Source organism: Triturus cristatus, chromosome 9, assembly GCF_964204655.1.
Source record: "Triturus cristatus chromosome 9, aTriCri1.1, whole genome shotgun sequence".
Taxonomy (NCBI): domain Eukaryota; kingdom Metazoa; phylum Chordata; class Amphibia; order Caudata; family Salamandridae; genus Triturus; species Triturus cristatus.
Window position 1 is genome coordinate 699,710,585 of NC_140592.1, and position 27,075 is coordinate 699,737,659.

Sequence of the window (27,075 nt, forward strand, 5' to 3'; positions counted from 1 at the left end):
TGACGCCGCTGGACCAACTTAGACGCGCCCACGCGTGCTGACGTCAGTTCTGTACACGACTATCCGCGCCAGGAACGCAGAGCCATGCAAGATACTGACCACTGGTGCATTGAAACTAGTGCCCTGAAAGGGATGACCTTAACCCTAGAAATCAGTTCGCAGAACAGGGAGGATGGGTGGGGCGGTAAGGAATCTATCACTAACTAATGTCTCTTACAGATATATTGTTACACAAGTAAGTAACTTGTGCATCTGAAAGAGACACGTTAGTGATAGATTCCTTACCTTAGAATAGATACCCCAGCAATACCAACCTGGGTCTGCAAACTAAGATCACACCAGAAAGTTACAGAGAACAGAACGGCCAAAGAAGCCGTCTCTCCGGACTTGACTGTCAAGGCAATAATGATTAGTAAAGGTGTGCAACGAGGCCCACATGGCTGCCTTACTGATGTCTTGCAGGGGGACACCACATTCCAATGCAGTAGTAGCTGCTGTCGTCCTGGTAGAATGGGTGCGCAACCCCACTGGAGGTTCCTTTTTAGCCAGAGAATACTAGGCTTTAATACACAAGACGACCCAGCGGGAGATGGTCCTCTTGTGTACAGCCCGGCCTTTCTTGGCGCCTACGTAGCCAACAAAGAGCTGATCAGGAAGCCTGAGAAAGGCCGAGATTGCAGAAAGGTAGCCCTTGATAGTGCCCAGAGCAGAGCCCTGCCGGGCCAAAGAAAGAAGGACAAAAGGACCTCTGAAAGAGGGACAGAAAGGGGATCCACGCCCTTTGCTGTGCTTCATGCCGCAAATTTGTTCCACCTGCAGGCGTATACCGATTTAGTGGAGGGACGCCAGCGTGCCAGAATGACATCACAGACTTCAGGAGGTAAGTCAAATGGAATCAACTGTCGCCGCTCAATCTGCACGCATGTAGGTGGAGGCTGGACAGGTTCGGGTGGAGGACCGTCCCCTGCTGCTGCGACAGAAGATCCTCCCGAAGAGGCAGTCGGATCGGGAGATCCATGCTCATACTGAGTAGTTCGGGATACCAAACTCTTCGAGCCCAGTCCGGGGCCACAAGAATGACTTGGGCCCGGTCGCACCTTAACTTCTTCAGCACTCTGGGTAGAAGTGGTATAGGCAGAAAAGTGTACAACAGTCTGCGACTCAACTCGCGACAAAAAGCATCGCCGAGTGCCGCCTTGGAAATTCCAACGCACAGAAGTGATGATATTGCGCGTTCTCCTCGGTGGCGAATAGATCTAACAAAGGCTCTCCCCACTGTTGAAAGAGACCTTGAGCCACTTCCGAGTGAAGATACCATTCGTGATCCATCAAGCACCTGCGGCTGAGTTCGTCCGCCCTGGCATTCAAAGAATCTGCCAGGTGTTGAACCGTCAAGCAAATGCCTTGACGTTCCAGCCATGTCCAGAGGCGCAGAGCCTCTTGACACAGAGTCCACAACCCCACCCCGCCCTGTTTGTTGCAGTGCCACATGGCGGTGGTGTTCTCTGTGAACACCTGCACCACCTTCCCCTTGACAGAGGGAAGGAATGCCTTCAGTGCAAGAAGAATCGACCAAAGCTCCAGAAGGTTGATATGGAGCCGGGACTCCACCGAGACCAGAGGTTTCTGATCTTTGCCTCTCCCATGTGGCGGCCCCATCCCAGGAGAGACGCATCCGTCACCACTGTGTGCTCCAGTTGGGGAAGGGAGAGGGATCTGCCGCTGACCCAATGCTGATTCGTGAGCCACCACTGCAGTTGTCGTGCAGTGTTCTCCGAGATCTGGACGTAGTCGGACAGGTTCCCCTGATGCTGCGCCCACTGGAACTTCAGGTCCCTCTGCAGAGCCCGCATATGCCACCTGGCATGATTGGTCAGCAGGATGCAGGAGGCCATGAGGCCCAGCAGCCTCAAGGTCATCCTGACCGAAAACCAGGACAAGGGCTGAAAGATCGGAATCATAGCCCGAATGTCCCGGACTCGCTGCTCGGGAGGATAAACCCGAAACTGCACCGTGTCCAGAACCGCTCCGATGAAGAGGAGCTTCTGAGAGGGATTCAGGTGCAACTTCGGCATGTTGATGGAGAACCCCAGCAAATGCAGGAGGTCACCTGTAGTCTGGAGGTGGGAGAGGACTGTTTGTGGCGAGCTCGCCTTCAACAACCAGTCGTCGAGATAGGGGAAGACTGAAACCCCTGATCTGCGCAGAAGAGCTGCGACCACCGCCATCACTTTGGTGAACACCCGACGGGCGCTGGTAAGGCAAAAGGGGAACATGGTGAACTGAAAATGCTCCTGGCCTACAGTGAATCGGAGGTAACGCCGTTGGGCTGGCAGGACGGGGATTTGAAAATACGCGTCCTGCAGGTCCAACGCTACCATCCAGTCTTGCGGGTCGAGGGCAGACAAGACCCTAGCAACTGTGAGCATCTTGAACTTCTCCTTCCGGAGGAAGTGATTGACGTTCTGAAGGTCTAAGATGGGACGCAGGCCCTTGTCCTTCTTTGGAACCAAGAAATAGTGGGAGTAACAACCATGACCTACTTCTGGCACCGGAACGCGCTCGATGGCCCCCTTGGCCAAGAGGCCAACTTCCTGCTGGAGAAGTTCCAAGTGATCCCCGACATGCGGTGATACTGTGGTGGCATGGCTGAGGGGGTTGTCTCGAAAGGGAGGGAGTAACCCCTTCGGACAATTTGCAGAACCCACCTGTCCGATGTGATGGTGCGCCAGTGGTGAACGTGATGGCGAATCCTGCCACCCACTGGTGTCTGGTGGGCCTGAAACACCGGACTAGGAAGGTTTGGAGGCAGGGGAAGTAGGGGGGTGGTGGACTGACCTGCACGCTGGCCCCGTGACCCGCCTCTACGGGTCCCATGTCCGCGGCTGCGCTGAGAAAGTTGCTGCGCAGGCCTGTGGCTTTGAAACGAACGTACTTGGGCGCCCCTTCCTTCACCATGAAAGGAGCGAAAAGCATAAGCGGAAGGAGTGCGTGTAACCGAAAGGACTAAGGACTTGACCATAGCCCGTGAGTCCTTAAAACGTTCCAACGCGCAATCTGCTTCATCGCCGAACAGGCGAGTGCCATCAAAGGGCATGTCCATCAACATGTTCTGGACATCCCCAGAAAAGCTAGTCATCCTCAGCCAGGCGTGACGCGGCAACTGTCGTTGAAATCGCCCTGCCCAGCGAGTCAGCCGTGTCAAGACCACAACGGATGGTGAACTTGGCTGCGTCTCTCCCCTCAGCAATAGCTTGGAAGAGGATCGTCCGAGCCTCCACCGGACACTGAGGCAGCACTTGCGCAACTGTATCCCACACAAAATGGGAATAACGGCCCAAGAGACATGCGGTGTTCAAAGACCACCGGCCTGAACTGGAAGAAGAAAAACTTTTCTTCTCAAACTGCTCCAGTTTCTTGGTTTCCCTATCCGGAGGTGCGGAAGGGAACGCGCTTGGGGAAGCAGAGGCTTGGACAACCAAGCTCTCGGGGTGGGGTGTTGGGAGAGGAAAACAGGGTCGCCCGGGGCCGGGCGATGGCGTCGGGCCACGTTCTTGTCCACAGGAGCCCCTGTGTTGGGCCTGGCCCAGGTGCCCAAAAGAACGTCTGAGAGTGCATCGTTAAAAAGCAGCAGCGGCTCCATAGAAGCAGAAGCTGGCTGAAGAACTTCTGTCAGGAGGTTAGTCCTGATGGCCACAGTAGGGAGCTCGCGGTGGAGAGCCTCGGCTGCCCTACACCATAGAATATGAACCACCCTCCTCCGTAGCCACGGTAGAAGGAGACAGTGTGCCAGGTTCCGGAGCATAATACTGGTCACCTGCATCCCCCGGATCCTCATCCCAGTCCGGGTCTAACTCGCATTGAGCTGCGAGAGGGTCCTCAGACCCCTCCCAGTCCTTCCCGTCCTCCACAGTCTGCTGAACAGGTGGAACATATGGACGTAGATGGATATAGGGATAGATGTTCCCAAACGGCATCGGAATCGGCGTTGGTAGACAACCTTCCGGCACCGGCTCCACGCCAGGGAGGAAATCGGTGACGGCGTCGGCCGGGGCCGCGACCGGTATCAGCACCGTCGATGCCGGTGGAGGTCGTACAAGGCCAACTGGCATGGATGGGGATCCAGGCATGCATCCACAGGGGTCCCTCGGCGTCATCGACATCGGGGCCGGAGCCGGCGACGTTGAAGGACGAGGACCCCCACCCGGGGCCACGGGGCCGGACGATCCGAAGACACGTGCCATGGCTGACAGGAACTCCTGCAGCTGGGCCGGAGTCGCCGATGGACCCAGAAAGTGCGGGTAGTCCATCGGCAACTGTATAGGCTCCGCCGGAGCCGCAGGGGCGATGCCACCTGCACCCTCAGCCGTGTCGCACGATCGGCTAGGGGAAGGCAAAGCGCGCCACCGCCTCTTCCACTTCTTGTGTTTCGCCTTACCTGACTCTGAGTGCGAAGACTTTGAATGATGGTGATGGCTCCGCGGCCGGTCCCTCAACCTCCCTCGCGACCGGGACCTTGAGCGGCGCGGAACCAACTCCCGGGCCTCCAGCCACTTTCGGGACTGCTCCCGCAAAGTTTTCGGAGACATGGCCCGGCAGTGGGGGCATGACTCTGAGTCGTGGTCGCACCCCAGACAATAGAGACACTCACGGGGCAGGTATGTCACTGACATTGTGCAGGGACAGGCCGCGCAGGACTTAAAACCGGGCATCACTATGCACCTGTACAATGAATTACGTCTTGAAAACAGAGACAAATCCCAAAAACTCAGTCAAAAATTGACTGGGGGTACTGCTCTCTCCGGATCTGCGCTTGCTGGCACGGAAAAAGAAAGAACTGACATCAGCGCGCGTGGGCGTGTCTAAGTAGCTCCAGTGACATCATCTCGGCGACTACGACGCCAGCGACGTACGCGGAGCCGTACGATGACGCCTACAGACGCGCAGGGGTACTGCTGACAAAAAAACTTTCGGGATCCAGTCTGACTACTGGGGATATTCTAAGGTAAGGAATCTATCACTAACGTGTCTCTTTCAGATATTATTTACCACTTGCACTCAGCACTTTATTAGTTTTACCTCACTTTTTAGTCTTTAAGGAGAGTTTGCAATATGCCCAATTTGATTTTTTGCACTTCGATTGTTTACTTGTGAATGGTGTCATCCTACTGTTTTTATCCACTATTATCAAATTAATGGATTCAAATGTGAATTTCATTATTTTCACATTGTTTGGTTTATGTTTTTAAGAGAAAGAAAGAAAGAAAGAAGGAATGAAAGAAAGAAAGAAGGAATGAAAGAAAGAAAGAAAGAAAGAAAGAAAGAAAGAAAGAAAGAAAGAAAGAAAGAAAGAAAGAAAGAAAAAAGAAAGAAAGAAAAATAAATATGCTTGCATAGTTCTAGCAACCATGACTTTTCTAATTCTACAAACTGGTGAAGGTCAGTGGTCCTCACCATCAGACTCATGCCTGCCACAGTTTTTCAAGGAACTCTATCAACAACAGTCCCAATATCTGCTATGAACATAACCAACAATGAGCAATACCACAATATCATGACTTTTACATTTATCTGCGAAAATATTGTATCCACAAGGACGACTACCAAAATATCATTTGGTGCACAGATGTGGAGCTTAGAACAGTACATCTATACTTTCCTATAGATACTTACCTTGATCATAGGCTGCCAGTCAATATTGTGGATACAATATTTTGGTAGGTCAATATAAAAAAAAATACACAATATTGTGACATAGACTCATATTTGGGGAGACTCATTTGGGGAGAGGATGTGGCCTAATGGCGAGGGCGGTCGATCTCAAATCTGGGGAACCGGGTTCGAGTCTCAGCAATAACGCTCAACATCCTTTGATTCTGGGCAAATCACTTAATCTCCTCGTGCCTAACAAAAATGAATGTGTCCTTGTGTAACGCAACTGGTGCTCGTGTAAAGCGCTCTGACACCTTCGGATCAAGATGGCGCTATATGAAACTCATTAAAAAAAAAAGGACAATTTCCCAACTATATGCACATCTCCAGAAGAACTTGAGGTATCCTACATGGTAAAAACAGAACAAATATAGCCCAGCTGGCCGACTGTACCAACTAAAGGTCAATTTCGTATGGACATTCCCTTGAAAACTGATAGAAAGAAAAGGGTAAAGCCAGATCCTGATGGAGCTCTATTGGCTCCCTTTGTCGGCACACACTATCCTCAAAACCAGCGGAATCATTTACAAAACCATCATGACCTCCAACCCACTTGATCTTGCAGACAAGCACCCATTCTCTGGAAGATCTCAGCACACCAGCAACCAGGGCACCATAAGACTGGAGACTAAGAAGTGTAAAAAACAGAAAAAGCAAGACAGCAGATCGTTTTAATCTGTGCACCCAGTATCTGGAACGGAATCCCCGTAACCAGAAAGACCACCTCAATGCTTATCCAATTAAGAAAGAGTTGAAGACACACCTCTTTAAAGAACACTACATCACAACGTGTTCACTACAGCACGTGTTAACAGTACACTTCTTCTCCCAGTTCGCAGTTACCTCTCCTGTCACTCAATGACTGTATGCTTGCCTTTACCCTACACCGCGACTGTGGACTAGGTTTCCGCTATACAAATACCACATACATACATCTAAGTCATACAAAGAATGATAAATCGTAGTTCTATTTGGATGAATGTTGTACTTATCAGATAGTGGAGCTTGAGATCCACTGAGAAAGTGCGTCAAAGCCGCCTCAGAGTTGGAAAGCTATATATAAATACAAATATGATACAAAACAGAGATGGTTTAATAGAATTCTGTCTTAAAACAATGTGCACTAAAAGGAAATTCCACTGATGTAACTTTGGGAGCAAGCTAGCCAAGCAGAATGCTTGCTTTGTGGGCTGTTATCAGGGGCGCAGCTTCAGGGGAAGTGTTTGGGGTGTTACACCCCTCTAATAAATGTATTTTCTGATGATTAGTTGGGTACAGGTGCTTTAAGTCGAGTATGGTGATTTGTCTGTCAGATTTCACCTGGGATTTTTGTACGCACACACTGACAAAAACACACACCCCATTTCACATTTCTGTTTTGAACGTCCTGAAACATTTTGATTATTTTACAAAATATTTTGTTTCTCTCACGTAGTACTCATACTAATCCGCATTCCTCTCCCTTTCCCCTGCCTCTTACGACCCTCTCATGCGCCCTGCTTGGCATATAATGTATTTCAACATTACATGCAAGCATGATTGTCAGGAAATCTGAAGCTCATATCCTCCCCCCACCCCCAGACCCAGTTGTACTGACCAAGCTTCGCGCCTGGTTGTCACTGTTACAGGCCTGCAGAGGGAGCATTCTATGCCGCCAGCTCCCATCATCCCACAGGGCATTGTTGGACCCAGAAGCACTGTGGGAGTAAGAGCCGCTGCTTTTTACCTGCAAGAAAAGTTAGATATACTGCTCTATTCTCCTGCTATACACCCTCATGCTCTCCTAATACTATCTGTTCCTCATGAGGCTGTCTCTGCTCCTCACCGTGCTTTGCTAAGAGAGAAACCCATTTAGCAACAAAAGAAAGTAGAGGCTGATTGGGCTTTTCTCTTAGCAAAATCAAAGGGAAGGGCCTAGAAAGCCATCTCTGAAACAGTGGCTACTGCCAAGGAACACGAGGGATTGCTGCCGGAGATTGGAGTGTTTTTTTTAATTATGTCTTATGTGAGGGACTGCTCCTATTTCTGCAGAACTCCATATGTTTTAGAATCACTTAGAGGAGAGCAAGAGCAACAACTACTTTATCAAATTTCCTTTCACTGAACTACAGCCCCTTTGCCTCTTGTCAACAATCAGAAGGAGTGGCTTCTACTAGCTACAATCAGGAGGAGTGGCTTCTACTAGATACAATCAGTAGGAGTGGTTTCTACTGGCTACAATCAGTAGGAGTGGCTTCTACTAGCTACAATCAGTAGGAGTGGCTTCTACTGGCTACAATCAGTAGGAGTGGCTTCTACTGGCTACAATCAGTAGGAGTGGCTTCTACTGGCTACTATCAGTAGGAGAGGATTCTTCTAGCTACAATCAGTAGGAGTGGCTTCTACTAGCTACAATCAGTAGAAGTGGCTTCTACTGGCTACAATTAGTAGGAGTGACTTCTACTAGCTACAATCAGTAGGAGTGGCTTCTACTGGCAACAATCAGTAGGAGTGGCTTCTACTAGCTACAATCAGTAGGAGTGGCTTCTACTAGCTACTATCAGTAGGAGTGGCCTCTACTGGCTACAATCAGTAGGAGTGGCCTCTACTGGCTACAATCAGTAGGAGTGGCTTCTACTAGCTACAATCAGAAGTAGTGGCTTCTACTGGCTACAATCAGTAGGAGGGGATTCAACTGGCTACAATCAGTAGGCGTGGCTTCTACTGGCTACAATCAGTAGGAGTGGCTTCTACTGGCTACAATCAGTAGGAGTGGCTTCTACTAGCTACAATCAGTTGGAGTGGCTTCTACTGGCTACAATCAGTAGGAGCGGCTTCTACTGGATACAACGTTTGAAAGGATGCACGTTTCTGTATCATTATCACAAACACCACCCAAGCCCAAAGATATAAATTCAGTAACCAAGATGAGACTGGAACCTTCAATTTCATATAACTTGGGAACTTTATTCTCCCGCTACCATGTGCCACAAATACTGGATGGAGAGCGTGGTGGAGATAGAAGGGAGCTAAAATCTTGTATGACTTACGTGGCTTTGCCCTCTCGTAGGAAGACACAGGACAAGGAGAGTTGCAGGGTGGCAGCCACTACCTTGACCGAGCGTGGCTTGAGTTTGAGTTTCAGCTCCGTCTGCGTAGGAGTCGCACTCACAAACTTCTTCATGTTCACATCTACTGAGGCAAGGACCTTCCGTTGGCCCTTTGACTCCTGAGGATAGAATGTGGGTGAAAACAAACATCAGACACTATTTGGTGTATTCTGTATCACTAAGGGACCTATATACAAAACGTTTTATGTGACTAGGGTGGCTTACTCTTGATTGTTGAATTCTCAGGCATCATTACTACCTGCTCAAGGAAGAAAGCTTTGTAAAGTAGGTTGCCAGTGTTGGGGTCTGTAAGCTATGGAGCTGATGACAGATTAATACGTCAGCATGTGGCATAGGAGAGGCTAAAATGTATGTCCTTGAGTTAAGTACCCATGCAGCCTTAAGGAGAGCGCATGATTGTGGGTTCAAACAGACTATAGACCTGTGGGGAGGTTAGCGCTCTGTAAGTGAGTGTTGTGCCCCGAATGTTATAATCTCGAGCAGCGGTGCTTGGTGGGGACCACAAGACTGTAGGGCATGGGTCAGTGAATGTAGGGCTCAAGAGAACTGGGGAGAGATAAACATAGTGTCATTGAGTGTGGGGCCTAAGAGAATACGCTATTGGGAAGAGATAGGCATAAGTCAGTGAGTGTGGGGCCTAAGAGAATATGCTATTGAGGAGAGATACGCATGGGTCAGTGAGTGTGGGACTCAGGAGACTGTAGTACTGGGGCTATACAAACTTGGTACTGTAAGTGTGGTGACAATGTCACATTAGTACAATGCAGTTTAACCTCACAATTACGGGAAATGATTAAGCTGGGATAAGGAGCACTGGAAAGGTCAAGCCAGCCCTCACACAGACATCAAGCCAGAGAGAAGGCCTGGTCTATCGTTTAGCTTTCTACCCTCTCTTTCATGCTTTCTATGCTGCTTTTCCATCTTCTTCCTCATGCTTCAAACCTTTACCACACTTCTGCTCTCCTCTCTCTTGCATTTCTCCATGTGGAACTTCTGCTTTGAAGTCCCTTACCCAGTCACACTATTTGCTTGCATTAGCAGATGAAATTGACTGACGTACGTTTTCGATTACAAAGGTCCAGTCTTTATCTTCAAACTCATCCACGTGGGGGTCCTGGAATACAAAACGTCAACTGATGAGAAAAGCCGCACTCAACAACTACAAGTTCTCATTGCACCACAAGGTTAACAATCATGCATGATATAGGAGACTGGAACTGAACAAAATACAATTCTGCCATCAAATATTTTTCAAAATGGTGCACCACACTAAAATGAGACAATAAAGGACTAGTAAGACCTTGTTTGGATAATTGTGGCCAGTGACATTATCTAGAGTGCTCTGTTCAAATCTCAGAATCTCAACTAGAATATTTTGCCATGTTTGGTCGCCATAAGTAGAATAAAGAAGAACTATGGGTAGACCTCATCTGGAATATTTCGTCCAAAGCTGTAACAACATCCCCGTATCCATCAGGAAAGCCCTAACCCTGCTCCAATTTAGGAAACTACTTATAAAAACACCAATTTAAAGAACACTGCCCACTCTCGTTCTTAGAATCCAGATACTTCTCTAATCACACACAGTGAATGTCTTTGACCACCTACAGGGCTTCAATGCCTTTGATACATATGATACTGGATGGAGGCCTCATCTGTATTACTGTAACTGACTCTAGGTGCTAATCTGCAGTGCGGTGTGTGGTTTTGGTGGTCTCGTGCGGACAACTCCGTTCAGTTCTGAGGGGGTACCATTGAGTAACGCGCCATTCTGAATGTGGGTATCCACCCACTGTGCCCAATTGTTGAGGCGTAATCTGGAGCACAAAGTTTCGAATATTGGATGCATATCTGATGACCACATCAACAGTATTATTTGCCATTGTAATTGCCACCGCTGGTAAATGTTTCTAGTGTTATTCGTCACATCTAGAGTACTGTGTGCAGTGCTGATTTACGGAACACATATTGGGAAGAATAAAACAGGTTAAGGATAGCCCAGAAGACAGAGATAATTAAAATATTAAATTGCAGAGGAACAATGGAACATGAAAGAGACATGCAAACATCTCAACAGGATAAATGAAGTACAGAAGGTGGGTATTTTCCCATAAGGGCAATTGTTATAGAACCAGCCATCAAGACACAAGATTGCAGAAATAGAGAAAGTAATGAGTACTTTCTCAGAAAACTATAAAGATAATAAAGCAAGGCATATGAATTAAAAGCTGTCTCGACACACAGGTGTAGTGAGAGTAGAAAAGTACAGGGAAACATTTAGTCCAGTAAAGTCTTGTGTGTAGATAAAGTCTTTGATAGCTGTGCGGAAAAGTAGAGAGTTGTTACCCGGTACAGAGTCACACTTATGTCCACGTTCTCTGGCACCATCCACACTACTACACCTCGGTAGGGGTTCTTGATGCCCGGCTGCCAGCTGTGAGGCTAAAGGAAAAGAAAGAGAACAGAAGAGGATTATACCTAGCTGTGTAATGACTAGGCTGAAGTTGGTACAGATATTTTTGTCAATCTAACACACGCTGGTCCTCCAGCCTTTTACTCATTGTTAACTAATTTCCTCATCTGAGATAATATAACCTCAAAAGACCATTAATGCACCCACAGGATTATCCATAAACAATTCAAGGGAACGGATTAACTCAATCAGTGACTTCCATGTCTATACACAGAAAGGACTCAACCTAGAAATGGTATCTCTTCAAACTGAAGGTAAACACTCTCCAAATACCAGGCACAGCACCGTACTAAATGCACTGACAGGCCCAAAGCATGTTACTGTTTTACATTCAGGGAATACCTTTGCCCAAGGATGCCATTGCTTCCAAAATCATGGAATGAATTTAAGTTAATTGAACTGATCTACCCTCACATATGTAATAGATGTTTTGAAGACAACGATGCACCACAGTCACTGAATGGATTTGCACACAGTCTGAATTTATTATAAACACGCTAATCGATTCAACAAAGGAATAAATGCTTCTCACACTCATTTACACATTCTTCCAAATTCACACAGTTTCAAAGTTTCAAATTCGGATTTGCTTGGGACATGGCTTCACAACAAATTCCTGGAATGGATATGCTCAAAACTCAACATCGTTTCAAACTCACAAAATGATTTTTCCCAGGACATCAAATGACTCCAAAACCCTGACACTGATTCACCCATGCATGGTTTGTATCCAAACTAAAAAAAACCCTGATGCTTCTTTGTCTTCCACGTCATGCGCTGGTCCCTATTAAAACATGCCCCTGCTGGTCCTCGCAGCTTGCTGCCATTAACCAATGCACCTACAAGCGACATGATGACCCAGCATTTCGGATTGATCGATGGCTCCTCCTGGGGGGTGGGTTCGCGGGTGCACTCTATACAAAATCTCAGGAAAAAGTCTTGACCAGCCCCACAAAACATGCTGTGCACATATGACAAGAAGCCACTAAAAGCCTGGGTTGGGAGGGTAAGCTTTCTCAGGCCACGCCACTTTGGCACTGTGACCAGCTGGGTCGGTTGTAGCGCTCCTAGGGGTTCGACAAATGGGATACCATCTGTTAGACCTGTCAGCCCTTTGGGTGGTCCCTCCTCATCATTATTTATTTTGTCCCACTTTTGCCTCAAACCCTGTTTGAATTTTTCCTTTTTGGGAACCACCAGACTTTTTAGTGTTGCTGCAGATTCAGGGAGCCATTTTAGCTACCCCTGAAACGTCTGTCTGAGGGCCTGGAGCACAAAATGGTGGCCACCTGTGACATCACCAGCATCCACTGGAACCTACCAGCACCTTCCAGAACATTCCAGAACCCTGTGACAGTTGGAGGCGGTTTAGAATGTTGGGAAGCTAAGACAGAGAGTTGGCAGTTGGAGCTGGCAGTTGGCACCTGACTGGTGAAGAGTGAGCAGCAGAAACCAGAAGGAGGAAGGAGTGAAGCAGCAGGGGTGGAAACTTGTGCCTGGAGTGGGGTCCATAAACCCACCCTTGATACTAGTCCCTACTGACTGAGCCCAGCCTGGAGCCCTGTGTGGGAAGAAGCCAGAAAAACCATCCTAAGGACCTGGACAGCAGGAACAGGCCTTAGAAACAGAGAACAGCAAGATCCTGACCTGGAAACTGGCTTCCCTGGAGTCCGACGTCGAGTAGCCTGAGACCTGGAGCCCGAGGTGGAGAAGCGGCGCTGACGGGAAAAGCAGACGTCGTACCCGGAGCCGCCAGAGGTCGAGAGAGGGCGCCGTCAGAGGTCGTGAGGAGTACCAGAGGTCGAGGAGGAAGTCACCCGAGGTCGAGTGAGCGGCGTCATCGGAGGAGTGAAGTCCGCCCTCCGGAGTCGTCGGAGACCGAGGTGAAGTGTAACGGAGGTCGGGAGTGAGGATCGCACTCCGGAGTCGCCGGAACCTGTGAGAATCGTGCCGGAGGTCGGGAGTGGAGGTCGCTCTCCGGAGTCGCCGGAAACCTAAGGAGAGGAGCACCGGAGGTCGGGAGTGAGGATCGCACTCCGGAGCCGCCGGAAGTCGACATCGAGTCAAGGCCGGCCGACGTCATCGAATCCGAGGTCGCCATCGGACCGGAGCCGCCCGAAGTCGACATCGAGTAAAGACTGCCCGACGCCATCGAATCGGAGGTCGAGATCGAACCGAGGCCGCTGACATCGAGACCGGAGCCGCCTACCGGCGTCGTCAGAGAACTGACATTGTGCCGAGACCGCCGACATCGAACTGGAACCGCCTCACGGCGTCGACACGACTCCAGCGGCGTCGGAGCATCAGAAAAAGGGCAGTAAGTGGAGTAGAGGGCGCCTAAGGCCCTGTGGAGACCTGAGAGACTGCTCTAAGGGGCTAGGGAGGTGCTGGAACCAACCTGACTGTGCCAGGGGTGAGCTGGGACTAATCTAGAGAAGCTGTGTGGAGGGAGAGGGCCAGGTCTCTGGTATTCCCCCCCTTGATCTACCTCAGTTTAGGCCTCAGCCTTGTCCAAGCCAGGGAGTAGACACCCCCAAGCCTTCCACATCCCCACAAGCTGTGCCTGGGCCAAATCAGCCCTTAGGAATTCAAAAGTGAACTGATTCTATGAGTGTCACTGTCAGCTTTTAAGTATTTATTAGGGGCACTGTATTTATTGTATTTAACCTATTTATTGCTTCACTGTATTTATTGGTCCACAGTATTTATTGATGCACAATATTGATTGGTTTACAGTATTTATTGCCTCAGAATATTTAATTGCCTGTATGTATTGCATTTATATTTATGTCTTCATTATTTATGACCACCCCTATTTATTGAATCATTAAGCCAGTATTTATTTGACCTGCACTATCTAAAAAGTTTGTATATTGTGATTGTTATTTATTTTATCCAATCAGCAACTAAGAGAAAAAGAAGATAAAGAAAGATATTTTCACAATTTTTTACGGTGTAGAGTCGTTTTTGGAACGGATGCACGCATGGTTATTGTTTGGGTATGTCGTATGCTTAGCACGGAGCCTGATTCCTGACCACTCGAGCCAAGCTACCACAGTGTGTCCGGAAGACCACCACCACCCTTCCAGTGTGGGAGTGTGTTTTTCCAACATAAATTGGTGTTCAGTGGTGGGATAGAGCTGTGCCTACGTATACTCAACAATAACTGTGGGTAGTCCATAGGCCTACACCGGGAGTTTTCTCAAAGCGGCCTTCCTAATTGTGGGTTTTTGTTTTTTCCAAATTTACTCTGGTGGTGGGAGGAGGTATTATTAAAGGTACCCCCCTGCATAGTTACTGCACAAAACCTGTCCTCTAACCTGAGTGGGCGAGATGGAATTTGTACTAGAAAATCTAGAAACGTACACTGTGGCCCAGCTCAGGGAGTTTTGCCAGCGGGAGGGGGTGTACTGTCCCCCAGGAGCAAAGAAGGGTGCACTCCAAACCAGCTTAAGGGCTTGGGGGGAGGCACGCTGAGAAAGCAAGGCTGAGGAGGAGGACAGGGATAGAGAGCCTGACACCGAGGGGGCTGAGATGTACCAACCTGAGGTGGGGAACCTGTCAGCGGGGCCCAGAACCATTTCTAGGAAGGGCAGCAGTGCCTCTAGCGGTGGCTTGTCTGAAGTGGAGTTAACAGACCGGAGGGAGAAAAGACAGCTCACATGGGACTTAGCAAGGCTGGAGAAGGAGAAGGAGGAACAGAGGATGGCCCATGAATTACGACTGAAAGAAATAGATCTTCAGATCCTGAGAATCGGGGCACAACATGTTCCTAATGGTGGCAGCCAAACCCAAGAGATCACCAGGGAACCTAAACCATACCTGCCAAAGGACATAGTAGCTAGCTATGGAGTGGGCGATGATATCGCCAAGTGGCTAGCGGCCTATGAGGTCTCGTTGAGGGCCCATGGGGTTCCAGAGAAGTACTGGGGAGGGGGATTGTACAAGTACATGCCTCCAGCTGGTAGGGATGCTTTATTGGCCCTCGAAGAGGATGAGCAGACCCACTACCCCACCATGAAACTGGCGCTCATCAGAAAGTTTGGACTAACACCTGAAAAGTACAGACAGAAGTTCAGGGGTAGTCACAAACTGGGCACACAGAATTGGGTGGACTTCCTGGACTATGCAAAGAAGTCACTGGAAGGTTGGATTCAGGGCAGTGAAGTGAGGAACTACGAGGGGTTGTTTGACCTAGTACTGAAGGAACACCTGCTCGAGAAATGTTTCCCTGAACTGCGGCAACACCTGGTGGATAGCAAGCTGACCAGTCCCCGGAAGCTTGCTGAGGAGGCGGACATTTGGGCTAGTACCCGGGTGTCCACAAGGGGGACTGGAGGGGATACTCAAAAGGCCGGACAGGGCGCCCCCCAGAAGAAAGAGGGAGGGGAAAAGAAAAAGGAGTTCTCCAAAGGCCCCCAAAATAACTTCCAAGGGAAGGGAACGGGATTCACCCCTAGGGCTAACCCACCCAGAAACCCTAATCCTGGCCAGAGTCAGCAGCCAAGGGTTGTCCATTGCTATGAGTGCGGTGGCGTTGGACACTATAAAGGAGATCCGAAGTGCTTGAAACGACCACCCCCTCCCACTGGAGGAAAGACCCCCGGAGTAGCTAGTGTAGTGCTCGGGGAGGAGATGCCCTTAACTAAGGGAAGGGAGTGGGCGGGTGTCACTTTAGTGTCCCTGGGAGAACGGGAGATGGTTCCTAAGATCCAGGTGCCCGCAAATACCGCAAAGTATGGGCAGTGGGTCACCATCAACGGCCAAAGAGGGGAGGCTCTGAGAGACACAGGAGCCAGTATGACTATGGTGCGTAGCCAACTGGTGTCTCCAGAGCAGGTAATTCCTGATGTACTCCACCCAGCCGCGATGGCTGACGGCAGAACAGGCCACTATCCCGTGGCCGAGGTTCCCTTTGAATGGGGGGGAGTTGCAGGTTCACTTCGAGTTGCCGTAAGCCCTGCCGTGCCAGTCGATTGTCTGCTGGGGAATGACATGGAGCACAACGCTTGGAAGGAGGTGGAATACCGGACTCACACTGAGATGCTGGGTACACCTGATTGGGCCTGTGTTAGCACAAGGTCCGCGACTACCCGAAGAGGGAGTTCGTTTCGGCTGGAGCCTGGAACAAAGGCCCAGCCAGCTGCCAGTCAAGGGAAGAACCGAGGACAGGAGGAGCCTGCCTCGGCGTCCACACCCCGTAGGACGGATAGGCCACCGGAGGTGGTGGACCAGGAGTCTGCGGTGGGGGACGTTACCAACCTGGAGGACCTACCCATCCCGGCCGAGTGGCACGTGGAGGGAGGCCCGTCCAGGGAGGAATTCTGCCAGGGCCAGAGGGAGTGCCCTACCCTTGAGGGGCTGAGGCGACAGGCCGAAGCCCAGGCAGCAGGGAACGTTGAAGGGAACTACAGTGTTTACTGGGAGGATGGCCTCCTCTACAGTGAACCCAAGGCACCCCTACACGGATCGTCATGAGCCTTGGTAGTCCCTCAACGTTATCGAGCCTTCCTTCTGGAGTTGGCTCACGAGATACCATTGGCAGGACACCTGGGGCAAGACAAGACCTTCGCCCGTCTTGTCCCACACTTTTATTGGCCTCAGATGAAAGTGTCGTCCGATACCTACTGCCGGACATGTGTGTCTTGCCAAGCCAGTGGGAAAACAGGGGTGAAGCTGAAAGCTCCCCTGGAACCACTTCCTGTCGTTAGCACCCCCTTTGAAAGGGTGGGCATCGACATTGTGGGTCCGTTAGATCCACCGATTACAGCTGGTCACAGGTTTATCCTGGTTCTGGTGGATCATGCCACACGGTACCCAGAGGCAATACCTCTGAGGACCATAACAGCACCTGTTGTGGCTAGGGCCCTGATGGGAATCTTTACCCGAGTGGGTTTTCCCAAGGAAGTTGTGTCCGACAGGGGGACCAACTTCATGTCAGCGTACATGCGGGCCATGTGGAAGGAGTGTGGAGTGACATACCGGTTCACCACTCCTTACCACCCCCAGACAAATGGTCTGGTGGAGAGGTTTAACAACCCCTTGAAGGGCATGATCAGAAGTCTGCCTGAAAGCCTGCGGAGGAAGTGGGACGTCCTCCTACCCTGTTTACTTTTTTCCTACAGGGAAGTGCCACAGAAGGGAGTGGGCTTCAGCCCCTTCGAGCTTCTGTATGGGCACCCTGTACGTGGACCTCTCAACCTGGTGAGAGACGGATGGGAAAGAACTCCCAGAAAGCTTCCCCAGGATGTGGTGAGCTACATGCTGGCCTTCCGGAGCCAAATGGTTAAGTTGTGGAAGCAAGCTTCTGACAACTTGGAAGCCAGCCAAGCAGTGATGAAGGCGTGGTATGACCACAATGCTCACCCGGTGGAGCTGGAGCCTGGCCAGAAGGTGTGGGTGATCGAACCAGGAGAGCTTAGTGCCCTCCAGGATCGCTGGTCAGGACCCTTTGAGGTGTTGGAGAAGAAGGGTAAGGCTACCTACTTGGTGGACCTGAAGACCCCTCGTCAGCCCCTGCGGGTGCTGCATGCCAACCGCCTCAAACCCCACCACGAGAGGCCCGAAGTCATCTTGATGATGGTGACTGACGGAGGAGAGGACGTGGAAAGCGAGCCTCTCCCTGATCTGTTTGCGTCTCAAGAGAAGGATGGGTCGGTGGAGGGAGTGATTCTCTCCCCATCTCTAACTCCTGAACAGCAGGAGGACTGTCGCCAGGTCCTGGGGCAGTACTCTTCGTTGTTCTCCCTTGTCCCGGGTAGGACTCACCTGTGCGTCCATGACGTGGACACAGGAGACAGCCCACCTGTGAAGTCCAAGATCTACCGGATGTCAGACAAGGTGAAGGCCAGCATTCATAGTGAAGTCACTAAGATGCTGGAGCTAGGAGTGATCGAACCTTCTAGCAGCCCCTGGTCCAGTCCGGTGGTGTTAGTACCAAAAGCTGCACCACCGGGTGCCCAACCAGAACTGAGGTTCTGTGTGGACTATCGGGGACTGAATTCAGTGACCAAAACTGATGCTCATCCGATCCCTAGGGCGGATGAATTGATTGACCGGCTGGGAGCTGCCCAATATCTAAGTACCTTTGACCTTACTTCAGGGTACTGGCAGATCTCGTTGACTGATGGAGCAAGGGAAAGTTCAGCCTTCTCCACGCCCAATGGCCACTACCAGTTCTGTGTGATGCCCTTTGGGCTCAAGAACGCACCTGCCACGTTTCAGCGCCTGGTAAACCAGATCCTCACCGGAATGGAGAGTTTCTCTGCTGCTTATCTGGATGACATAGCCGTCTTCAGTAACAGCTGGGAGGATCACTTGCGTCACCTGCAAGCTGTTCTCCAGGCCCTGAGACAAGCTGGATTGACGATCAAGGCCAGCAAGTGCCAGATCGGGCAGGGGTCGGTAGTGTACCTTGGACACTTGGTGGGTAGGGGAGCGGTGCAACCCCTCCAGGCGAAGATCGAGGCCATCATGGCCTGGGAACCCCCCAAGACACAGACTGAGGTCCGAGCATTTTTGGGTCTCACGGGATACTACCGCCGCTTCGTGAAGGGGTACGGTACCATCGTAGCCCCCCTCACGGAGCTCACGTCCAAGAAACAACCTCGACGGGTAGTCTGGACGGAGGCTTGTCAGCAAGCCTTTGTGAGATTGAAGAAAGCCATGTGCGAGGCCCCGGTCTTAAGGGCCCCAGACTTTTCCAAGGAGTTCATTGTCCAGACAGATGCATCAGAACATGGCATTGGGGCAGTGTTATCGCAACTCAACGAAGAGGGTCTGGATCAACCCGTGGTCTTCCTATCCCGGAGACTACTTCCCAGGGAACAGAAGTGGAGTGCAATAGAGCGTGAAGCCTTTGCAGTGGTATGTGCTCTGAAGAAGTTGCGGCCATACCTGTTTGGCTCGCACTTCCTGGTTCAGACCGACCACAGACCCCTTCGTTGGCTGATGCAAATGAAGGGGGAGAATCCCAAGTTGTTGAGGTGGTCTATTGCCCTACAGGGAATGGACTTTCAGGTGGAGCATCGGCCTGGAGTGGACCACGCCAATGCAGACGGTCTCTCAAGGTATTTCCGCCTTAGTGATGAGAACTCCCAAGGGGTTGGGTAGCTCTCCCCACTTTCAGCTGGGGGGGACGCGTGTTAGACCTGTCAGCCCTTTGGGTGGTCCCTCCTCATCATTATTTATTTTGTCCCACTTTTGCCTCAAACCCTGTTTGAATTTTTCCTTTTTGGGAACCACCAGACTTTTTAGTGTTGCTGCAGATTCAGGGAGCCATTTTAGCTACCCCTGAAACTTCTGTCTGAGGGCCTGGAGCACAAAATGGTGGCCACCTTTGACATCACCAGCATCCACTGGAACCTACCAGCACCTTCCAGAACATTCCAGAACCCTGTGACAGTTGGAGGCGGTTTAGAATGTTGGGAAGCTAAGACAGAGAGTTGGCAGTTGGAGCTGGCAGTTGGCACCTGACTGGTGAAGAGTGAGCAGCAGAAACCAGAAGGAGGAAGGAGTGAAGCAGCAGGGGTGGAAACTTGTGCCTGGAGTGGGGTCCATAAACCCACCCTTGATACTAGTCCCTACTGACTGAGCCCAGCCTGGAGCCCTGTGTGGGAAGAAGCCAGAAAAACCATCCTAAGGACCTGGACAGCAGGAACAGGCCTTAGAAACAGAGAACAGCAAGATCCTGACCTGGAAACTGGTTTCCCTGGAGTCCGACGTCGAGTAGCCTGAGACCTGGAGCCCGAGGTGGAGAAGCGGCGCTGACTGGAAAAGCAGACGTCGTACCCGGAGCCGCCAGAGGTCGAGAGAGGGCGCCGTCAGAGGTCGTGAGGAGTACCAGAGGTCGAGGAGGAAGTCACCCGAGGTCGAGTGAGCGGCGTCATCGGAGGAGTGAAGTCCGCCCTCCGGAGTCGTCGGAGACCGAGGTGAAGTGTAACGGAGGTCGGGAGTGAGGATCGCACTCCGGAGTCGCCGGAACCTGTGAGAATCGTGCCGGAGGTCGGGAGTGGAGGTCGCTCTCCGGAGTCGCCGGAAACCTAAGGAGAGGAGCACCGGAGGTCGGGAGTGAGGATCGCACTCCGGAGCCGCCGGAAGTCGACATCGAGTCAAGGCCGGCCGACGTCATCGAATCCGAGGTCGCCATCGGACCGGAGCCGCCCGAAGTCGACATCGAGTAAAGACTGCCCGACGCCATCGAATCGGAGGTCGAGATCGAACCGAGGCCGCTGACATCGAGACCGGAGCCGCCTACCGGCGTCGTCAGAGAACTGACATTGTGCCGAGGCCGCCGACATCGAACTGGAACCGCCTCACGGCGTCGACACGACTCCAGCGGCGCCGGAGCATCAGAAAAAGGGCAGTAAGTGGAGTAGAGGGCGCCTAAGGCCCTGTGGAGACCTGAGAGACTGCTTTAAGGGGCTAGGGAGGTGCTGGAACCAACCTGACTGTGCCAGGGGTGAGCTGGGACTAATCTAGAGAAGCTGTGTGGAGGGAGAGGGCCAGGTCTCTGGTATCCCCCCCCCTTGATCTACCTCAGTTTAGGCCTCAGCCTTGTCCAAGCCAGGGAGTAGACACCCCCAAGCCTTCCACATCCCCACAAGCTGTGCCTGGGCCAAATCAGCCCTTAGGAATTCAAAAGTGAACTGATTCTATGAGTGTCACTGTCAGCTTTTAAGTATTTATTAGGGGCACTGTATTTATTGTATTTAACCTATTTATTGCTTCACTGTATTTATTGGTCCACAGTATTTATTGATGCACAATATTGATTGGTTTACAGTATTTATTGCCTCAGAATATTTAATTGCCTGTATGTATTGCATTTATATTTATGTCTTCATTATTTATGACCACCCCTATTTATTGAATCATTAAGCCAGTATTTATTTGACCTGCACTATCTAAAAAGTTTGTATATTGTGATTGTTATTTATTTTATCCAATCAGCAACTAAGAGAAAAAGAAGATAAAGAAAGATATTTTCACAATTTTTTACGGTGTAGAGTCGTTTTTGGAACGGATGCACGCATGGTTATTGTTTGGGTATGTCGTATGCTTAGCACGGAGCCTGATTCCTGACCACTCGAGCCAAGCTACCACAGTGTGTCCGGAAGACCACCACCACCCTTCCAGTGTGGGAGTGTGTTTTTCCAACACCATCGATATCTCTAGAATTGGAGACCTCTGGAGATCCGGGAATGTCATATTGTTTTCTCAATTAAGTCAAGAGTATGAAATGGCCAGCTCCGAGCAGTTCAGATATTTTTTAATTAGGCACGCGCTACTATCGGCTCTCCCCAAGGGTACGGCCCTCCATGATTCCTCCCCTCTGGAAGACAGGATTCTAGATGGGGATCTGCCGGAAAAGGCCATATCCCTTATTTACAAGAAGCTTATTAACAACATGACCGATCCCTTAACACGGCTCAGAGTTAAATGGGACCACAACGTTGCCGGCTTGCAGGATGAGGAGTGGCGAGCCGCGGTGGCTTCCCCCCCGTGAAGTGGCCATCTCCTCCAGACTACGACTGGTTCAGCTAAAAAATCCTCCACAGGACGTATCTGTCTGGGCCCTCATTGATTCATATGGGATACACCCCAGACGGTGGGTGTACACGGCATTGCGGCCAAGAGGGCACCTTCATCCACACACTTTGGGAATGCAATACAATTCAGATATTCTGGGAGGGGATTGTATCAGTGATGGGGGAAGTGATGGGGCGGCAGTTACAGTGCAATATAAAACTGATTTTGTTGAACATATGGGACCCTACTGATCTTACAGCCAGAGAGAGGACATGGGTCACATTGGGCTTCATGGTAGCAAAGCGAAATATCGCACGACTGTGGAGTGCTCCGACCTCACCGAACATTGTGGACTGGGCCAAGGACATGGACTGGTGCATGGTGACTGAGATACCTATTTATGTCTCCAGGGGCTGCCCGAAAAAGTGGTCGCAAATTTGGGGGACTTGGAACACTTTCCGGGGAGAGATATGTGAACCACCAGAGGGTCGAGGGGAAGAGGCTATTAATGTCGATTAACGTGTTATTCCTGATGTCAACTATGCTGCAGAGGGGAGAAATGGTCTTTGATGTGCTATAACACTGTATGCCAATATCTACATGGGAAATGCGGTGTCTCTGATATTCAACATGCCACTTTTTCAATAAAAAGAGTTTATAAAAAAAAAACATGCCCCTCCTACTCCCCCACCCAATAGCTACTAAGAGCAGACACACCAAACCGTAACCAGTTGGATTACCCAAGCAGAGATTCTCCCTGTGCACAGAAAATTGACTTGTCATTTTATTCTAAGAAAGAAGTTTAGCCTCTATCAACTCAAGACTTTACCACTAAACCATAGAAGGAATTCTTTCAATTGAAGATATGCAAAAACTCATAACAGGGACTTGCCCTGTGAATGAGTCAGGCTTAAATACTTATCATAAAATCATGCAAGCTATGTCATGTTCCCAAACTTAGGTAAATGATTCAGCCTTCATCTCCGGCACATCTACTGAACAAAATGACAGAACAGACTATTTTGAACTACTGACTTCTGTTCACTTACTTATGATGTATTTGTACACTTACAACACATGATTGATGTCTTCCTGTACTTACGTAACGGGCACATTCAATACAGCTTCCTCAGAAACGCATGTAAGGAATCCACACAACAATTGGCTGCTTTCCAGAGCATGTACCTTGGAATGGGCATGCTTGAGACATAACGTTGACTTTAACTCAGGAAAAGTACTGAACAAAACTACATTTTTCCCCTAAACTCAGGAAATGACCACAACTCAACAATAACGTTTCCCAGGCTCTTAGTAGATTTACAAAGAGGTGGAATTTAATGACTAACAAGTCCAGAGATAATATATTAGACTCACTGAGTACATAAAAATGCTCAGTTTTCATCCATAGCACTGTTCCAAAACGAATACTATTCCAACACATGGATACTCAAAAAGGTCATACAGTTCAAAAAGGTCATACAATTGGCAAACCACTAAAAGATTATTCAACGGATTCCGCCAACATATGAATCCTTTAGTAGATCACTCATTGGACTCCCCCACCAGATTATCTTACACAAAATATCATATAGAAGACAAGGCAAACACACGGCGTGCCTGGGTTCAGACTCATGCGACGTAATGTTCCAGAAAATAACTTTTATGCAAATGCATGGATGCATTCACCCAACGAATGACTTGTCAAAAGGTTCATCAAATGGTTTTCAAGTCTTTTGTACAAATCCCAAGAACACAGGCACCTGTTACATGGCTTTTCCACAACACATAGAACACACTCCCCCAACACATAACTTTCTAGAAACGGGCAATTGATTCCAGCATACACTTCTACAATTCTGGCTCCCCATATGTCTATGATGGCCGACTAAACTGATGAAGCTATCAGAACTCAGGGATTGGAGTCACAGAACAAAATATTTTTCCATAAACCTGTAAGACCATATTCTTACTACTGCAAAAATCCCAACTAAAGCACTAATGTGAGTTTTTCCCAGCATCAATATCACTCGATAAAATCTTTTGGCATGTTTGCGGTGAAAAAAGCACATTATTCCAAGTTTTAGCACCTTGGAACGTGAGTAAACTTGCAGTATTGCTGCATTATCTCCCATTTCAAGGAGCAGAACTCAGAACAGTGCAGTAATACTGCACCCATAAATACAGCACTCCACAGTTTCAGTATTTACTGATTTTGGTATAATTGCACCAAAAAAGGTAGGAATCAGACCGTTAAACGAAATCATCCAACATACAGCTTTTTGACATACTTGCTCAGTAGACTTTTACTAAACATGACTTCTCTCAACCCAAGGATCTGACAGACCTAGTAAAGGGTTTTACACAAATTCAGAGACTGAACTAACTCAACCTTTGCCTTCTCAATACAAACCATTGTAGATAAGTTGAAGGCAAACCTAGCTACTGCAGAACAAACTGCTATACACACTAATAAAGTAGGGAAGCATTTTAGCTTGTGAGCCTGGGGAAATGGGAGTGCGTCGTAATTATTTATAATCGGTGAGGAAAACTGAGGTAGTTCTTTTCTGTGGTCTAGAAGGTTGTAGAGCACGAAGGGTTCTAAATTTTGAATGATTAGGTGCTCAATGAGACAAGATTTTAGCATCCTTTCTTAACTCCAGATGTGATGAGCTTGTTACGTGCTTGTTACGTGAATGATGTTGTTACAGATCGTATATACGCTGGCGAAAAAAGAGTGTCTCCTGATCATTTTCTTACATGCCTTCATTTTGAGTATTATGGCTTCCTGTGCTGCATTAGCCTACTACGATACGATAGGCTTGTGCAATAGGTGGTAGTGCTCATATGTGATGTAACTAGTCGTGTAGGTGATAAAGGCCTAGAGGATCAATCAATGCAGGTCATTGGGGCGTGGGTATATAGCTGTACGTTTTCAGCCCTTTCGTGAGTTGAGAGGTAGCATGTAAGATGTATGTACGTGGTCTCAATGTGAAGCCAGGTGAGAAGAAGGCATTGTCACTGTCTGGGTGAGAGACGACCAGGGCTGGGTGGTAGTTCTGGAGTCAGACTTGTAGTATGAATAGAAGGGTGAATTGTTGACAGGTTTTATGAGTATTCTTCATAACATGTATTTTGAAGGAGTAGTTTTTGATGATCGTTACATCGAGAGAATTATAGTCAGTGAGGGACTGGGGCAGAGTGGGTGAATCCTTCAGGTTCAAGTTTGAAATCTATTTCTGAATATGCTCTTCTTTTGGCACATTCACTACATTTAGTGGACGTATTTTATTAATTAGAGGAGAAAGGATGTAATGACTAGAGTTCTCTTGCTGGAACCATGACTAGCTTTGGCCTTACCCAATTAGTTGATGTGCCAACGTATTGTGCAGGACACACGTTGGATGGAATTTTCTCTAACAATCCACTGCTGGGGTTTGAGGAGGCACTCCCGCTACGTTGGTTGGATCACCACGCAGTCATTTTGTCATTGACTTGGAAGCCCCCTTACGGGGCCTGTAGAAAACTGGTCAAGAAATGTTTAAGCAATGATTGGAAAGTTCTGACAGAGACAGGGTTCTCAAGTGCCCTTAATAGCAGAAAATTAAATATCAATGCTGATGTAAATTTTCAGGCTGGCTTAGCTAGGTCTTGGATTTGGTTGCTCCAACTAAGGTAAGATATTGATACAGGGAAAAGCCCACTTTTCCCTGATTTTCAGAATGACTTAAATCTCTGAGAGAAATTTGTCGTAGTCAAGAACGAGTTTGGTGAAGAGAATGAGAACTTCTGGATTTTTTTTATTTTTATAAAGCTCTGATAAGAGACTTATAAGCATGCCATTGTCGAGGAAAAATAAAAATGTTGCACTGAGAAAATTATTATTGTCCCAAACTCGTCCAGAGAGTTGTTTAAGATAATAAATACAATGTCATCCCCCAAGAACCTAAATAATTCAGATGTCACACAGGATTTTAGTGATAAATTCTGACTATACATGCTGAATTTGTGAAAAAGTGCGATCAGGAGGAGAAGCATAACTCCAGAGAACAAGGCCCGCAGGAGACAGTTCATACCACAGTGAGGGAAGAGAACTTGGTAAATGAACCTATATTTTCATCTTTTCAACCTAAATTATTCATCTGACTGCACAAAAAATTGCAGGGCCAGTGACCTCTATCATAAACCACTTCATCTTGACTGGATGCTTTCCTAAGCCATGGTAAGAGGCAGCAGTTAGACCTCTCTTTAAATTAACGAATTTGGATCCTAAAGACATGAAAAACGACCGGCCTGTATCCCTACTTCCAATTCCTGCAAAAATTCTAGAAACATTTAAATGTGCAGTTGATGACATTCATGGAGGACCACGAGTAACTGGACCCTTCACAATTTGGGTTTTGTAGAGGCCACAGTACAGAAACCACCTTGGTCTCGGTGGTAGATAACATCGGATCGCTGGTTGATGGGGGGTCAGGCTGCGACACTGATCTAGTTAGATCTGTCTGCAGCCTTCAATATGGTGTCCCCGGTGTTACGCATGTCTCACTTAGCTCAGTTGGGCTTTAAAGACACTGCCTTGAATATTCTAAAGTCAATCTTAACTGATCCAACACCGACAGTGGCCTGTGGTCAGCTGAAATCTAAACCCTTTTCCCTTCCTTGTGGGGTCCACAGGGATCCTCACTAAGTCCCAAATTGTTAAATGTATATGTTTCCCCCCTAGTAAAGCTGATCCAATCATTTTGTCTTCAGGTATTGTCTTACGCTGATGATACGCAGATCACTGTATCAATCACAGAGGATAGCCACTCAATAGCCATTAATTTTATTAACTGTATGAAGGCAATCTCCGTCTGGATGAGGGATAATTGCCTTACGTTAAATGCTGATAAAATTGAGATTTTTTACTTTGGAGGTTAGCCCTCGATCTGGAGCAGCGACTGGCAGCCAGATGAGTTGGGAGGTTTCCCTTCTCCAGTGAAATCTGCAAAAACTCTTGGGGTCATAGTTGACATTTTACTTTCGTTTGATCTACCGATAAGCCGGACAGCATCATTCTGTTTTAATATGGTCGGAATATTGTGGGACTTTTTCTTTACATCCCACAATTAGCAGTTTTGGCACTGAACTCTTCGAAGACTCATTACTGCAATGCCCTTTATCTAAAGATCAACAAGTATTCGCATAAGAAACTTCAAACTGTTCAGGCTGCAACGGCAAGGCTTATCCTAGGAATTCCCAAGTATCAGT

The 27,075-nt window shown here is 48.8% G+C and overlaps 1 protein-coding gene across 8 annotated transcripts in view; it reads right to left on the reverse strand.

Moving 5' to 3' along the window:
• EHBP1L1 (EH domain binding protein 1 like 1) overlaps positions 1 to 27,075 on the reverse strand; it is a 262,674-nt gene that overhangs the window by 130,881 nt on the left and 104,718 nt on the right. For all 8 annotated transcript variants that reach the window (XM_085625832.1, XM_085625831.1, XM_085625828.1 and 5 more), the window contains 3 exons: positions 11,169 to 11,264; positions 9,883 to 9,936; positions 8,742 to 8,920 (listed from right to left, as the gene is read on the reverse strand). In XM_085625832.1, coding sequence (XP_085481958.1) covers positions 8,742 to 8,920; positions 9,883 to 9,936; positions 11,169 to 11,264 — 329 coding nt within the window. The remainder of the gene's footprint in view (positions 1 to 8,741; positions 8,921 to 9,882; positions 9,937 to 11,168; positions 11,265 to 27,075) is intronic.